General features: G+C 40.1%; 1 protein-coding gene across 3 annotated transcripts in view; it reads left to right on the forward strand.

Annotated features, from left to right (window-relative positions):
* The first annotated feature begins 126 nt into the window (after nucleotides 1-126).
* The window catches only part of LOC130906445 (glutamate receptor ionotropic, kainate 1-like), a 34,206-nt gene continuing 20,204 nt past the window's right edge, over nucleotides 127-14,128 (forward strand). For all 3 annotated transcript variants that reach the window (XM_057820801.1, XM_057820802.1, XM_057820803.1), the window contains exons 1-9: nucleotides 127-486; nucleotides 2,747-2,914; nucleotides 2,974-3,231; nucleotides 3,305-3,486; nucleotides 6,921-6,974; nucleotides 11,591-11,761; nucleotides 11,823-11,966; nucleotides 12,035-12,142; nucleotides 12,220-12,264. In XM_057820801.1, coding sequence (XP_057676784.1) covers nucleotides 411-486; nucleotides 2,747-2,914; nucleotides 2,974-3,231; nucleotides 3,305-3,486; nucleotides 6,921-6,974; nucleotides 11,591-11,761; nucleotides 11,823-11,966; nucleotides 12,035-12,142; nucleotides 12,220-12,264 — 1,206 coding nt within the window. In that variant the 5' untranslated portion in view covers nucleotides 127-410. The remainder of the gene's footprint in view (nucleotides 487-2,746; nucleotides 2,915-2,973; nucleotides 3,232-3,304; nucleotides 3,487-6,920; nucleotides 6,975-11,590; nucleotides 11,762-11,822; nucleotides 11,967-12,034; nucleotides 12,143-12,219; nucleotides 12,265-14,128) is intronic.

A 14,128-nucleotide genomic window follows, 5' to 3' on the forward strand; every position in this document is an offset into this window, starting at 1 on the left:
ACAAATGCATCGCCAAATAAACAAAAAAAAAAACCCCAAACAAATCTGTTGAACAGCTTCCTGTGTGTCTTACTTTGAAGGATTTTATCAAGTGTATCGCGCTCCTACAGTATGCAGTTTGTCATGTTCTCGTCGGTGCGCCAGCGTGTGCGTAAATGATGAGTCTTTGCCAATTTGGAGACTTTTAAAGTCTTTAGAAGGATTATGTTGGGCGGGGAATTAGTCCGACAGACATTTTGGATTTAGGATTTTTATTCGTGCAGCTTCTTCGGTTGTGTCGAGTTGACATGATGGAGGTGGTGGAGGTCTTAGAGGTGACCTGCAGCATCATCATCATCAGAGGACAAAAGGAAGAGCATGGAGATAGTTCCAGATGCTGACTGCACGGTACCTTCTTTTTTGGGACGGTGATGGACCGCCTGTTTCTTGTGGTTCCGGTTCTGCTAGTTTGCATGTGGCACGCTGGGGCTCAGGTTCTGCGAATTGGTGAGCTTGACAAACTAATACTTTAGAACTGGTAATTTGCAAATTTACTATGATATGAATGTAACAATGCATATTTTTAATTAGATTTTCTGTAGGTGTCTTTATTGTAGTCATCAAATTTTTGTGTTTTTTTATGCCAAAAACTAATTGGCTGTCATTGCCTGAGATAGACGTCCAATCCTTTTGAATTGTGGGGATGGCAGTCCTCCAAGTCAAAATGTATTGGACGTCTACAACCCCTAGCAAAAACTATGGAATCACCAGTCTCGGATGAGCACTCACTCAGACATTTTATCATGTAGAACAAACTCAGATGAAAAGCTTGAAAAAAATAATTAATTAGTTAAAAAGTTCAACTCTTTAGCATTCAGAAACATGTATATGGAATCAGTCCATTCTGAGGAAAATAATATGGAATCATGACAATCATGAGAAACAAAGAAATAACAATCAAAACACATCTTTAGTATTTAGTAGCACCACCTCTCTTCTCTCTTAGGCATGGACTTGATGAGTATTCTTCATCAATTTGGTGCCAACTCACGTTGATTGCAGTTGCCAGATCATTTTAAAGTGTCAAGAATCTGCATTGGACAAGGTGATGATGCTGGAACTTTTGTTTGGTTCTGTTCCAGTGAGACTTACAAAAATGACTGCCTGAAGAAAACATCTAAATTCCCTCAGTCCTTGATGATATGATATGCATGTCAGGCAAAGGCACTGGGGAGATGGCTGTGGTTAAATCTTCAATAAATTCACAGGTTTCCCGAATATAAGGGGCACCCGTGTATAATGCGCACCCCAAATTTACTTGTAAAATCTAGGGGAAATTATTGTACCCGTTTATAACGCGCACCCTAGTTTTAGCACCAATAAATAGAGGAATACAAGAAAACAGAGCTCGCGTACAGATACAGAAATGTCATTTTACTGACTGGTGAAACAGCACAAGTATAGCACATTGGTAGTTCAAAACATTACCATAAACTGACAATATTTACGGTAATAATATGATTTGACAACTTCTCCAATTTACCACAATCTAGGAGAAAACAAAACAGATGTGACTTTTCTTTTAAAGGCTGCTGTATAACTTACTCGTTTCATCATGATGATTAAATGTTTCTTCCATGGATTGATACGGTAAAATGAAAGTGAGAACGTAAGTCGGAAATCCGTGAGAGCTCATCGCTGTCAACACGACAGTAACAATAGGAACTATTGTTATTATTCGGCCGATTAGAGTGAAGTATTATTACCGAAACAAAATGGTGACGTCACGTACTGTAATGGTTGGCAATGGGTCGCCGCATACGTTTCTTCAACACAATGTGGCCATGTCAATTTAAAAAAATCGGTTTATATATGTATGTAATATATGTATATTTCTGTCTCCATCCATGTACCTATTTATAATGCCCACCATGATTTTACAAGTTGATTTTGGGGAAAAAAAGTGCGCGTTATATTCAGGAAATTACGGTCCATTGAAATTTTAGACAGCTTTCTTATCCCTTTAATTGAAAATATGTTTGGGGATAATGAAATCATTTTCCAAGATGACAATGCATCATGCCACAGAGCTTAAACAAAGCATTCCTTGGAGAAAGACTCATCCAGTCAATGTCATGGCCTCCAAATAGACCAGATTTCAACCCTATTGATAACCTGTGGTGGAAATTGGGAAGAAAAAAAAAGGTCCACAGCAAGGCTCTGACCTGCAAGGATGATCTGGCAACTGCAATCAAAGAAAGTTGGCACCAAATTCATGAAGAATACTCATCAAGTCCATGCCTCAGAGACTGCAAGCTGTCATAAAAGCCAGAGGTGGTGCTCCTAAATACTAGAAATGTGTTTTGATTGTTATTTCTTTGTTTGTTTCTCATGATTCCATATTTTTTTCCTCCAAATGGAGTGATTCCATATATAATTCCCTACACTTGCTCTATAAAATTAACATTTACTGACTGGAGTGATTCCATATATATTTCCCTACACTTGCTCTATAAAATTAACATTTACTGACCACCACAATGTTTTTATTCATTTCTTTTAGTGTTTCTGAATGCTAAAGAGTTGCACTTTTGAAGTAATTCATAATTTTTTCATGTTTTTAATCTGAGTTTGCTCAACATGATATACTGTCTGAGTAAGTGCTCATCCGAGACTAGTGATTCCATACTTTTTCATAGGGATTGTAATACCGCCATTGGCCACCTATGAGAAAAAGTTTGTTTATGTTTATTATGGACGCTGCCAGGTGGCATCCTGGAGACACGCGAGCGTGAGCTGCTGAGTTTGGACGAGTTGGCGTTCAAATTCGCTGTGAACAACATCAACAGAAACAAGACGCTCATGCCCAATGTCACGCTCACCTACGACATCCAGCGCATCAACCCCAAAGATGGATTTGAGGCTTCGCGCAGAGGTAACAAGTCATTTTAAAAATGGAGATTCTTCCTTGACTTAATCCCTTGCTTTGTTCAGTGTGTGACCAGCTGTCCCTAGGTGTGGTCGCCGTGTTCGGTCCATCTCACAGCTCTTCCGTCAGCGCCGTTCAGTCCATCTGCAACGCTCTGGAGGTTCCGCATATCCAGACGCGCTGGAAGCATCCGTCGGTGGACAACCGGGACACCTTCTTCATAAACCTTTATCCCGAATATACCGCCATTGCCAGGGCCGTGCTGGACGTTGTCACCTTCTTCAAGTGGAAGAAGCTCACCGTCGTCTACGAGGACAGCACTGGTATCTAAAAGTTTCTGAATTTTACCAATACTCTCATGGAACAGCTACTTCATGAGTTGTGTTCGTTGTACAGGTTTGATGCGAATGCAGGAATTGATCAAGGCTCCCGCCAAGCTAAACCTGAAGATGAAAATCCGCCAGCTTACGCCCGGCAACCAGGACGCCAGGCCGTTGCTCAAAGAACTCAAGCGGGACAAAGAGTTCTTCATCCTCTTTGACTGCTCCTATAGCATGGCCTCGGAACTACTCAAACAGGTCAGGTGACAATATTAGGGTCATTCCAGAATTGGAGGAAAACTAATTTATTTAGTTCAAATGACTGCAAGTTTATAAATTTTGGGCCACGAGGCAAATTAAAACGGCAAATGAATTTCTTTAGTTCGAGTGGTAAGTGTTTGATTCCAGCCGAGACAATTTCGATTTAGTGTAATTGTAAAAAATTAGCATACACGAACAAGAAATTAAGATTGGGATGAATTGTTTATCATCCTTACATAGACCTACAGTGGGGCAAATAAGTATTTAATCAACCACTAAATGTGCAAATTCTTCCGCTTGAAAATATTAGAGAGGCCTGTAATTGTCAACATGGGTAAACCTCAACCATGAGAGAAAGAATGTGGGGGGGAAAAAAAACAGAAAATCACATTGTTTGATTTTTAAAGAATTTATTTCCAAATCATGGTGGAAAATAAGTATTTGGTCAATACCAAAAGTTCATCTCAATACTTTGTTATGTACCCTTGGTTGGCAATAACGAAGGCCAAACGTTTTCTGTAACTCTTCACAAGCTTTTCACACACTGTTGCTGGTATTTTGGGCCATTCCTCCATGCAGATCTCCTCTAGAGCAGTGATGTTTTGGGGCTGTCGTTGGGCAACACGGATTTTCAACTCCCTCCACAAATTTTCTATGGGGTTGAGATCTGGAGACTGGCTAAGCCACTCCAGGACCTTGAAATGCTTCTTACAAAGCCACTCCTTTGTTGCCCTGGCTGTGTGTTTGGGATCATTGTCATGTTGAAAGACCCAGCCACGTCTCATCTTCAATGCCCTTGCTGATGGAAGGAGATTTTCACTCAAAATCTCTCGATACATGGCCCCATTCATTCTTTCCTTTACATAGATCAGTCGTCCTGGTTCCTTTGCAGAAAAACAGCCCAAAGCATGATGTTTCCACCCCCATGCTTCACAGTGGGTATGGTGTTCTTCGGATGCAATTCAGTATTCTTTCTCCTCCAAACACGAAAACCTGTGTTTCTACCAAAAAGTTCTATTTTGGTTTCATCTGACCATAACACATTCTCCCAGTCCTCTTCTGGATCATCCAAATGCTCTCTAGCGAACCGCAGACGGGCCTGGATGTGTACTTTCTTCTGCAGATGGACACATCTAGCAGTGCAGGATTTAAGTCCCTGGCGACGCATTGTGTTACTGATAGTAGCCTTTGTTAGTGTGGTCCCAGCTCTCTGTAGGTCATTCACTAGGTCTCCCCGTGTGGTTCTGGGATTTTTGCTCACCGTTCTACCATCATTTTGACGTCACAGTGTGAGATCTTGCATGGAGCCCCAGATCGAGGGAGATTATCAGTGGTCTTGTATGTCTTCTATTTTCCAATAATTGCTCCCACAGTTGATTTCTTTACACCAAGCGTTTTACCTATTGCAGATTCAGTCTTCCCATCCTGGTGCAGGTCTACAATTTTGTCTCTGGTGTCCTTCGACAGCTCTTTGGTCTTGGCCATAGTGGAGTTTGGAGTGTGACTGACTGAGATTGTGAACCGGTGTCTTTTATACAGATAATGAGTTAAAACAGGTGCCATTAATACAGGTAACGAGTGGAGCCTCGTTAGACCTCGTTAGAAGAAGTTAGACCTCTTTGACAGCCAGAAATGTTGCTTGTTTGTAGGTGACCAAGTACTTATTGTCCACTCTAATTTGGAAATAAATTCTTTAAAAATCAAACAATGTGTCTCTCATATTTGAGGTTTACCCACGTTGACAATTACAGGCCTCTCTAATCTTTTCAAGTAGAACTTGCACAATTGGTGGTTGACTAAATATTTATTTGCCCCACTGTAACTAAAACCGACTAAAAGTCAGCTTTACCAGTTATGGTTAGACGAGGTAGAGTTTTTAGTTATGATAAGGGCTCGGTGAGTTTTTAGTTATGTAAGTTAGTCATGTTTAGTCTAAGGCAGTGGTTCTTAACCAGGGTTCGATCGAACCCCAGGGGTTCGGTGAGTCAGCCTATGGGGTTCGTTGAAGGTTAAGACACTCAGGGCTCTATTTTTGGACGCCGACTAAATCCAGGTTTTGGATTGGTTAGTCTCCAATTTACAGGTTTTATTCCAATTATTTTAACTGCTAGTCCTCTATCTGATGGGAGGAGAAACTGGTTTGCTCAGTGGAAGGTTGACTCTCACTTGGTATGAGGAAGTACAAGAGACCTACATGTAACGTGCACTGCGTTTAACATTTTAAAAAATAATAATATTATTTGCGTCACATTTTCCGTCATGAAAATAATATCTCAGGCGAGGATGTGATTGAAGATAAAAAATAATGATAAAAACATACATTTTGGCCTGTTTAAAAACATGCTATCTATATGAGAAGAAATTTGAATGGAAATTCACGCAGGGTTTAGCTTGCTACCTTAGATATATCCAATTTTAATCTGGAAAAAAAAATTGGTTCGGGTAATGTAAGTGTGAAACTCATGGGGTTCAGTGACTTTAGCAAGGTTAAGAACCACTCGTCTAGGGGTAAGGGGCGTGTGATTGGTCGAGCTACATCTTCTGGGGTTGCGTTTTTTCCCTTTTTTTCCATTTTGGAGACAGACGAAAGCGTTAAGCTTGCGAAATTGCTTTTAATTGTGTTCACCCTTCGTTCTCCTGGTACAGCCGAAAGCTGAGCATGTTGGTGTTGACACTGCCATATTGTTTTCTTTATATCGTTTTTCTTGTATATCGTTTTTGTTTGAACAAAAACAGTGTATATGCAACTACAGATGTGTAAACAACTATGCCATCACAATAGCTGAGGGAAATTTTGGTTGTATCCTTAAGTACTGGGGTGGCGTGGCTCAGTGGTAGAGTAGTTGTCCCCCAACCCAGAGGTTGTGGGTTCGATTCTTTGCCCTGATGAACTCGCCTAAGTATCCTTGAGCAAGATACTGAACCCCATGTTGCTCCTGGTGCTGCGTCACCAGTAGGTGAATAGTGAGATAGTGTAAAGCGCTTTGAGCGCCTTGAAAGGTGGAAAAGCGCTATATAAGTATAACACCATTTACCAAGTACTCGCATTTGATTGGCTAAAATTTTGCCTAATTCTTGGAAATATTGGCCTTAATTGATGGTTTTCTCCTCTATTAAAGAACAGAAAGAAAGAAAGAAAGAAAGAAAGAAAGAAAGAAAGAAAGAAAGAAAGAAAGAAAGAAAGAAAGAAAGAAAGAAAGAAAGAAAGAAAGAAAGAAAGGAAGAGAAACAAACAAACAAAGAAACAAAGTAGTTACTTTGCATTTTTTGCTACACATTCATCTCTACAGTAATGGGTAATAGGATCATTGATTTATTTGCTGTTTACCATATTTCGTATAATCGCAGTACCAGCATTATAGGAAACTGTTCGATATCTGTACTATATTATATACTGAATATTTCTATCTTTATTTCCTGCAAAATGACAGCTTTCATCCATGGGAATGATGACAGAGTACTACCACTTCTTCTTCACCACTTTGGTAAGTACCGACTTAAAGTCACTGGCTGCCATTGATGATGATAGACATGAACGAATGTGCATGTGGTAGCCCTTATAGTTCAAATGGATAGGACATCTACAAGTGGGCCTGCACAATAGATCGTTTCAACATCGCCATCGCAATGTGTACATGCGCAATAGTCCCATCACAGGACGTGTAAATTTTTTTGCTTGTTTTTTGCTTCATAAAAGCAACAAGTGTGCAGAGACATGGCCTCCTGGATCCCTTTTATCAGAGGTGGGTAGAGTAGCCAAAAATTGTAGTCGAGTAAGGGTAGTGTTGCTTCAAAATAATATGATTCAAGTAAAGGTAGGCCTCAAAAAAAAAAAAAAAGTATTCTAGAACAAATTAATAGAGTAAGTAAGTAAGTATTGATTAAGACTGTAAGTAACTGCTTATAATGTTTGATTTTTTTTTTTTAATGGTATTTAAAAAAAAAAAAAAAAAAATTATTGTCATCATCATCGGTATCATTGACAGTTGCAAGATGTGGTATGAGTAACCCGAAAAAACAAAACCCGAAGAAAAGACAAGGGCTGACGGGAGAAGCATATGCTTATCAAGTCCCGTCCCCTGCAGCCAAGGACGCACAATCAATACATGGTAGACTAGGCATTGTACATTGCATTACATGAGCAGCTTTTCGTTTTTGTTTTTTTCTCAGCAACCAGTTTAGCAACTCCATTGTATACAAATGTTACAGTTCAGATCAGTGGGCAGCATGCACATATAAGCAATGTTGTGACTTTATCTTTGTCCCTGACATTCCTATAATTTATTTGTTGTGGAAACACTATGTTGTGTCTGTGTGTGTGGTAGTAGTGTTATAGTATTGAGGTTATTCATGGTAGCGACTCAGAAGACTGTCTTTGTATGTCCTGTTGAAGGCAGCCAGTGATCCATTGCTGGTCAGTGCTGGGTCAATGGCATTCCAGAGGCGAGTGCCAATGTTTGTGACCGAAAATGATTTTAAGGTAGTTCTAACTTTACGATAAGTAAACAATCTGCTCACGCTCAAGTCATAATTGGATTCCCTCACTTGGAATCGAATTTGAAGGTTAGACGGAAGACAATTTGAGTGGGCCTTGTACATCATCTGAACAGTTTTGAAGTGTATCAAATCATAAAATTTTAAAAGCTTGGATTTGATGTAGAGCTCATTTGTGTGTGATCTGAATGGCGCGTTGTGGAGTACAAGGTGGCGACAAAATCATCAATCTGCGAATTATTCATGGGGTTGAATAAATCTAGATTGATGTCCACACAACAAAAGACATGCTTATTATTCGCTTTAAACCAGACATGTCCAAAGTCCGGCCCGGGGGCCAAATGCGGCCCGTGGACAAATTTCATCCGGCCCCCAGCCCCTGTCATAAAATCAATAACGTCTGGCCCGCACAGAGACTTAATAAATCAGTCAGCAGTACTGCTACCAGCATATGAAGTAGTTCACACACTAAATGCTGCTCCTCATTTACCCACCGAAAGGCAGCAGCACTCGAAGCAAAATTTCCCTGTGTAACCCTTTACTTCCAATTTTCTAAAATGGCGACAGTCAACAAAAAAAAAGAAAGTTGACTGCGACGGCCGACGCTTCAAGGATAGTTGGAAATTGGGCTATTTCTTCACTAAAATACGCAACAACTGTGCCTGCCTCATTTGCAAAGAGACAGTCGCTATTTTTAAAGACTTCAATGTGAGGCGATATTACCAAAAAAGACACGCTGACATGTACGACAAGATTACAGGGAAGATACTCAGCAAGAAATTGAAGCAACTTGAATCTAGTTTAATTTCACAGTAGCAGTATTTCGCAAGAGCCCGAGAGACTGAACAGAACACCACAAAGGCTAGTTCCGAGATTGTTGAAATTATTATTTAAAAAAAATAATAAAGCAAATGTGACACACAGAATGGCTTGCTAAAATTTGCTTAAATATATTGTTCTACGTAAAGGACGTCAGCCAAGGTCGGCCCCCCACATTTTTACCACACCAAATCTGGCCCCCTTTACAAAAAGTTTAGGCACCCCTGCTTTAAATGGAATCTTTTCCATACACTCAGTGAAGAGCTGGACATTTGAGTCCGGAGCTCGGTAAACACAGCTGATAATTATGCTTTTACTTTTGGGGATAAGGAGCTCAATTGTAATACATTCCATGAGATCTTCAATCCTAGTTGACATATCGTGTAGGATATCAAACTTAAAAATTTCCTTAACAAACAAGGCAACACCCCCCGCCCCCCTTAGATGTCCGATTCGTTTGTGCCATGTTATATCCATGCAAGTTAAAGTCAGAGCCTTTGATATCTTTTATCTAGGTTTCTGAAACAGCAATGACATCAAACTTGTTATCGAAACTTTGTAGATAATCCTCAATGTGTTCGAAGTTCTTGTAGAGACTTCTTCTGTTGAAATGAATTAGTTTTAGCTTACCGTCCAAATCCATGGAGTTGTTATACTGGTCTGATGTGTAGTATTAACAGTTATTCGAGATGTTATTGTAAAAGTTGTGGTCCGGATCAAGATTTTCTCAGCACATACAGTAAATACTTAAATGTTTTATGGTGCTTTAAAGAAGACGTGATTCAACAGGCTGAAGTTAGAGAAAAACGGCAAGCTTGAGTCTGTTTGGTATAATGGAGTAATGATTATTGTCGTCTCATTGGTGAAACCGATGGAGCTAATGTTGGCATTTCTGGCAAAAATGTTGTATGTAGAACAAAGAGGAAATAATGTAACGAATAGTGTAGCCTAAAGTAGCAGAGTAAGCATTTCCTCTTCATGAATCTACTCAAGTAAAAGTAAAAAGTATGGCGTAGTAAAACTACTCTTAGAAGTACCGTATTGGCCCGAATATAGGACGGCCCTGATTATAAGACGACCCCCTCTTTTTCAAGACTCAAGTTTGAAAAAAGACTTTTTGAACACCAAATTAACTTTTATACAGAAAATAATTAAAGTACATCCGAAACAAATGATTATAGCAATATATTTGAGAGAAAAAGCATGTTATTTTGCCTCTTTCAAATCTTAATATCTGAACATTTAAATATGTAAACTAAAGTGCAATCACATTCGTAAATGAATAGCTTCTGGTTTTTGAAATGTAAATAAACCAATCTAATGTGATAAAACAACAAAATTGCAATAACTGCATTAACCATCAAAGTGAAGTCTAACTGTAGTATTGAAACAAATCTGAATAAGGAAAAACATTGCAATAAAATAATGCAAACTGGTTAAACTTGAGAGTAGCTGAGATCTGTCATTACAGAACATCACTACAATGATATCTGGCACCATCTAGCGTCGTGAATGGGGAGAGTAGCTGAGATTTGCCATGACAGAACATCACTTCAATGATATCTGGCGCCATCTAGCGTCGGGAATGGGTATAATGTCTAGACCGCGAATATAAGACGACCCCCTCTCTCTCTCTAATGCGTAACTACCCACTTCTGCCTGTTATAATTAGCAATCATCATTATTCACAAATGAACCCTCTTAGCCTGGAATAAGCGGTATTATATGAATACAATGTGGCCATGCTGAGTCAACCAGTCTTCCCATACAGATCTATTCAAATTCTTCTAGTTTTGATATTGCAAACCTCCCAAAAGTCGCAATGTCAGTTTTTCCAATAGTGATCAGCAGGGGTGAAAGTGGGCCAGAACGGTCAGGAACGCAGTTCCGGTATAAGATTCAGGGCAGGAACACAGTTCCGGTATAAGATTCAGGGCAGGAACACAGTTCCGGTATAAGAGTCAGGGCCGGAATGCTGTTCCGGTACACGGTGCTTTGATCCAAAAAATATGACGGCAAATGTAAAAAAAAAAAATGCTAAGCTGCCACACATGCATTTCATCTCCAAGAAGAAAACAATCTTCCAACATCAGATTCACATACGCAAGTGTTAACAAGCATAATAAAGTGCTTGTGTAGCGTAATCCGTTTCCACCGATATTTTTTATTTATTTTATTCCACGGACGGCATGGAAGTTTCCCCATCTGCTGCAATTATCTGAGTCGGATGATGAGTCACGTCAATTTGCGAATGCAAAGCAAAACGCCTGGACTCATTTATCTGTTCAATTGGCTGACATACTGACATGTGATCAACAGAGATGGTTAGATTGGTTCAAATGTACATGTTTTCTGGAACAGCAAAAAAAAAGTTTTTGGAATTGATGCAACAAAAAAAAGGGCAATGCAACATTTTATTTTGCAAATCATTGAAAAAAATACAATTTTGAATAAAAATCAGTTTTTGTGTGTGTTTTAGAAATAACTGTACCAAAAAAGTTTTCTTAGCATTTCAGTAGTTTTAGTGGGTTTGACCCCCCCACCCCCCCAAATAAATAAATAAATAAATAAATAAATAAATAAATAAATACAATTTCTGGCTCCGTGGCGAACTTCACGTCGGGGAGTTCCGGCAAGAAATTCTAGCCACTTTCACCCCTGTTGATCAGGCCTATCTAGTTTCAATTTAGCTTTTAAGCGCCACAAGATTGGACGTCCATCATCATCAATGGCACCAAAAGACTTAAACGTGGACTAAATGATTGTAACACTTCCTACCGGGTGCAAGGACTTGTTTGCATTGGACCTGGAACCATACCGTTACAGCGGGGTCAACATGACGGGTTTCAGGCTGCTCAACATCGATGATCCTCAGGTGGCCTCCACTCTGGACAAGTGGGCAACGGAGAGGGTACAGGGCCCCAAGCAGGACGGCGGCCTCATGGATGGCGTCATGACTGTAAGAAAACGCAATTAAAAAAACAATGCGGTGAATCGCAAACCTGCTGTCCGTGTCGTAGACCGATGCGGCTCTGATGTACGACGCCGTCTTCCTGGTGTCCGTGGCATCGCAGCGTGCCACTCAGATGACTGTTGGCTCTTTGCAATGTCACAGACACAAGCCCTGGCGATTTGGACCTCGATACATGAATCTTTTTAAAGAGGTAGCGTACTGAAAAGTGAATTCATCGCAATGGAAGCGAATGAGTTAAATTTCACGTCCGTCTGGTAGGCACAGTGGGACGGACTGACAGGCCACATCGTCCTCAACAAGAGCGACGGCCTGCGACGGGAGTTCGACTTGGACATTATCAGCCTGAAAGAGGACGGTAGCTCCAGGGTTAGTGCTCCCAGCTGCTCCCATCATGCATTACAAGGTGATAAAACCATGTCACCAATTTTGTCTATTCCATGCAGGGTGTCTTGGAGGGTGGAAGTCGCCTCACCAAAAGATGGATTAAGGTGTTTCCAGATTTTCCTTTACTTTAGAGATTGAAGTCTTGGGAAATCAACAGCAAGTGATAAGTGTTCGGAAAATACAACCCCTAGCAAAAAGTATGGAACCACCAGTCTCGGACGAGCACTCACTCAGGCATTTTATCATGTAGAACAAACTCAGGTAAAAAGCTTTAAAAAAAAAAAAAAAAAGAATTAGTTCAAAAGTGCTACTCTTTCGCATTCAGAAACACAAAAAGAAATGAATAAAAAACATTGGGTTGGTCAGTAAATGTTAATTTTATAGAGCAAGTGCAAGGAAATATACAGTTGTGGTCAAAAGTTTACATACACTTGTGAAGAACATAATGTCATGGCTCTCTTGAGATTCCAGTTATTTCTACAACTCTGATTTTTCTCTGATAGAGTGATTGGAACAGATACTTCTTTGTCACAAAAAACACTCATGAAGTTTGGTTCTTTTATGACTTTATTATGGGTGAACAGAAAAAAGTGATCAAATCTGCTGGGTCAAAAATATACATACAGCAGCGCTAATATTTGGTAACATGTCCCATGGCCATTTTCACTTCAATTAGGCGCTTTTGGTAGCCATCCACAAGCTTCTGGCAAGCTTCTGGTTGAATCTTTGACCACTCCTCATGACAGAATTGGTGCAGTTCAGTTAAATTTGATGGCTTTCTGACATGGACTTGTTTCTTCAGCATTGTCCACAAGTTCTCAATGGGGTTTAAGTCAGGACTTTGGGAAAGCCATTCGAAAACCTTAATTCTAGCCTGATTTAGCCATTCCATTACCACTTTTGATGTGTGTTTGGGGTCATTGTCCTGTTGGAACACCCAACTGCGCCCAAGACCCAATCTTCGGGCTGATGACGTTAGGTTATCTTGAAGAATTTGAAGGTAATCCTCCTTCTTCATTATCCCATTTACTCTCTGTAAAGCACCAGTTCCATTGGCTGAAAAACAGCCCCACAGCATAATACTACCACTACCGTGCTTGATGGTAGGCATGGTGTACTTGGGGTTAAAGGCCTCACCTTTTCTCCTCCAAACATATTGCTGGGCATTGTGGCCAAACAGCTTGATTTTTGTTTCGTCTAACCACAGAACTTTCCTCCAGAAGGTCTTATCTTTGTCCATGTGATCAGCAGCAATCTTAAGTCGAGCCTTAAGGTGCCGCTTTTGGAGCAAGGGCTTCCTTCTTTCATGGCAGCCTCTCAGTCCATGGAGATGCAAAATACGCATGACTGTGGACACCGACACCTGTGTTCCAGCAGCTTCTAATTCTTGGCAGATCTGCTTTTTGGTGATTCTCGGTTGAATCTTCACCCTCCTGACCAATTTTCTCTCAGCAGCAGGTGATAGCTTGCGTTTTTCTTCCTGATCGTGGCAGTGACAAAACAGTGCCATGCACTTTATATTTACAAACAATTGTTTGCACTGTTGCTCTTGGGACCTGCAGCTGCTTTGAAATGGCTCCAAGTGACTTTCCTGACTTGTTCAAGTCAATGATTCGCTTTTTCAGATCCATGTATGTATATTTTTGACCCAGCAGATTTGATCACTTTTTCTGTTAACCCATAATAAAGTCATAAAAGAACCAAACTTCATGAATGTTTTTTGTGACAAAGAAGTATCTGTTCCAATCACTCTATCGGAGAAAAATCAGAGTTGTAGAAATAACTGGAAACTCAAGAGAGCCATGACATTATGTTCTTCACAAGTGTATGTAAACTTTTGACCACAACTTTATATGGAATCACTCCATTCTGAGGAAAAATATATGGAATCCAATGCAGATTCCTGACTCTTGGCACCTTGTCCAATGCAGATTCTTGACTCTTGACAAGGTGATGATGCTGGAACTT

This window comes from Corythoichthys intestinalis, chromosome 18 (genome assembly GCF_030265065.1).
Source record: "Corythoichthys intestinalis isolate RoL2023-P3 chromosome 18, ASM3026506v1, whole genome shotgun sequence".
Taxonomy (NCBI): domain Eukaryota; kingdom Metazoa; phylum Chordata; class Actinopteri; order Syngnathiformes; family Syngnathidae; genus Corythoichthys; species Corythoichthys intestinalis.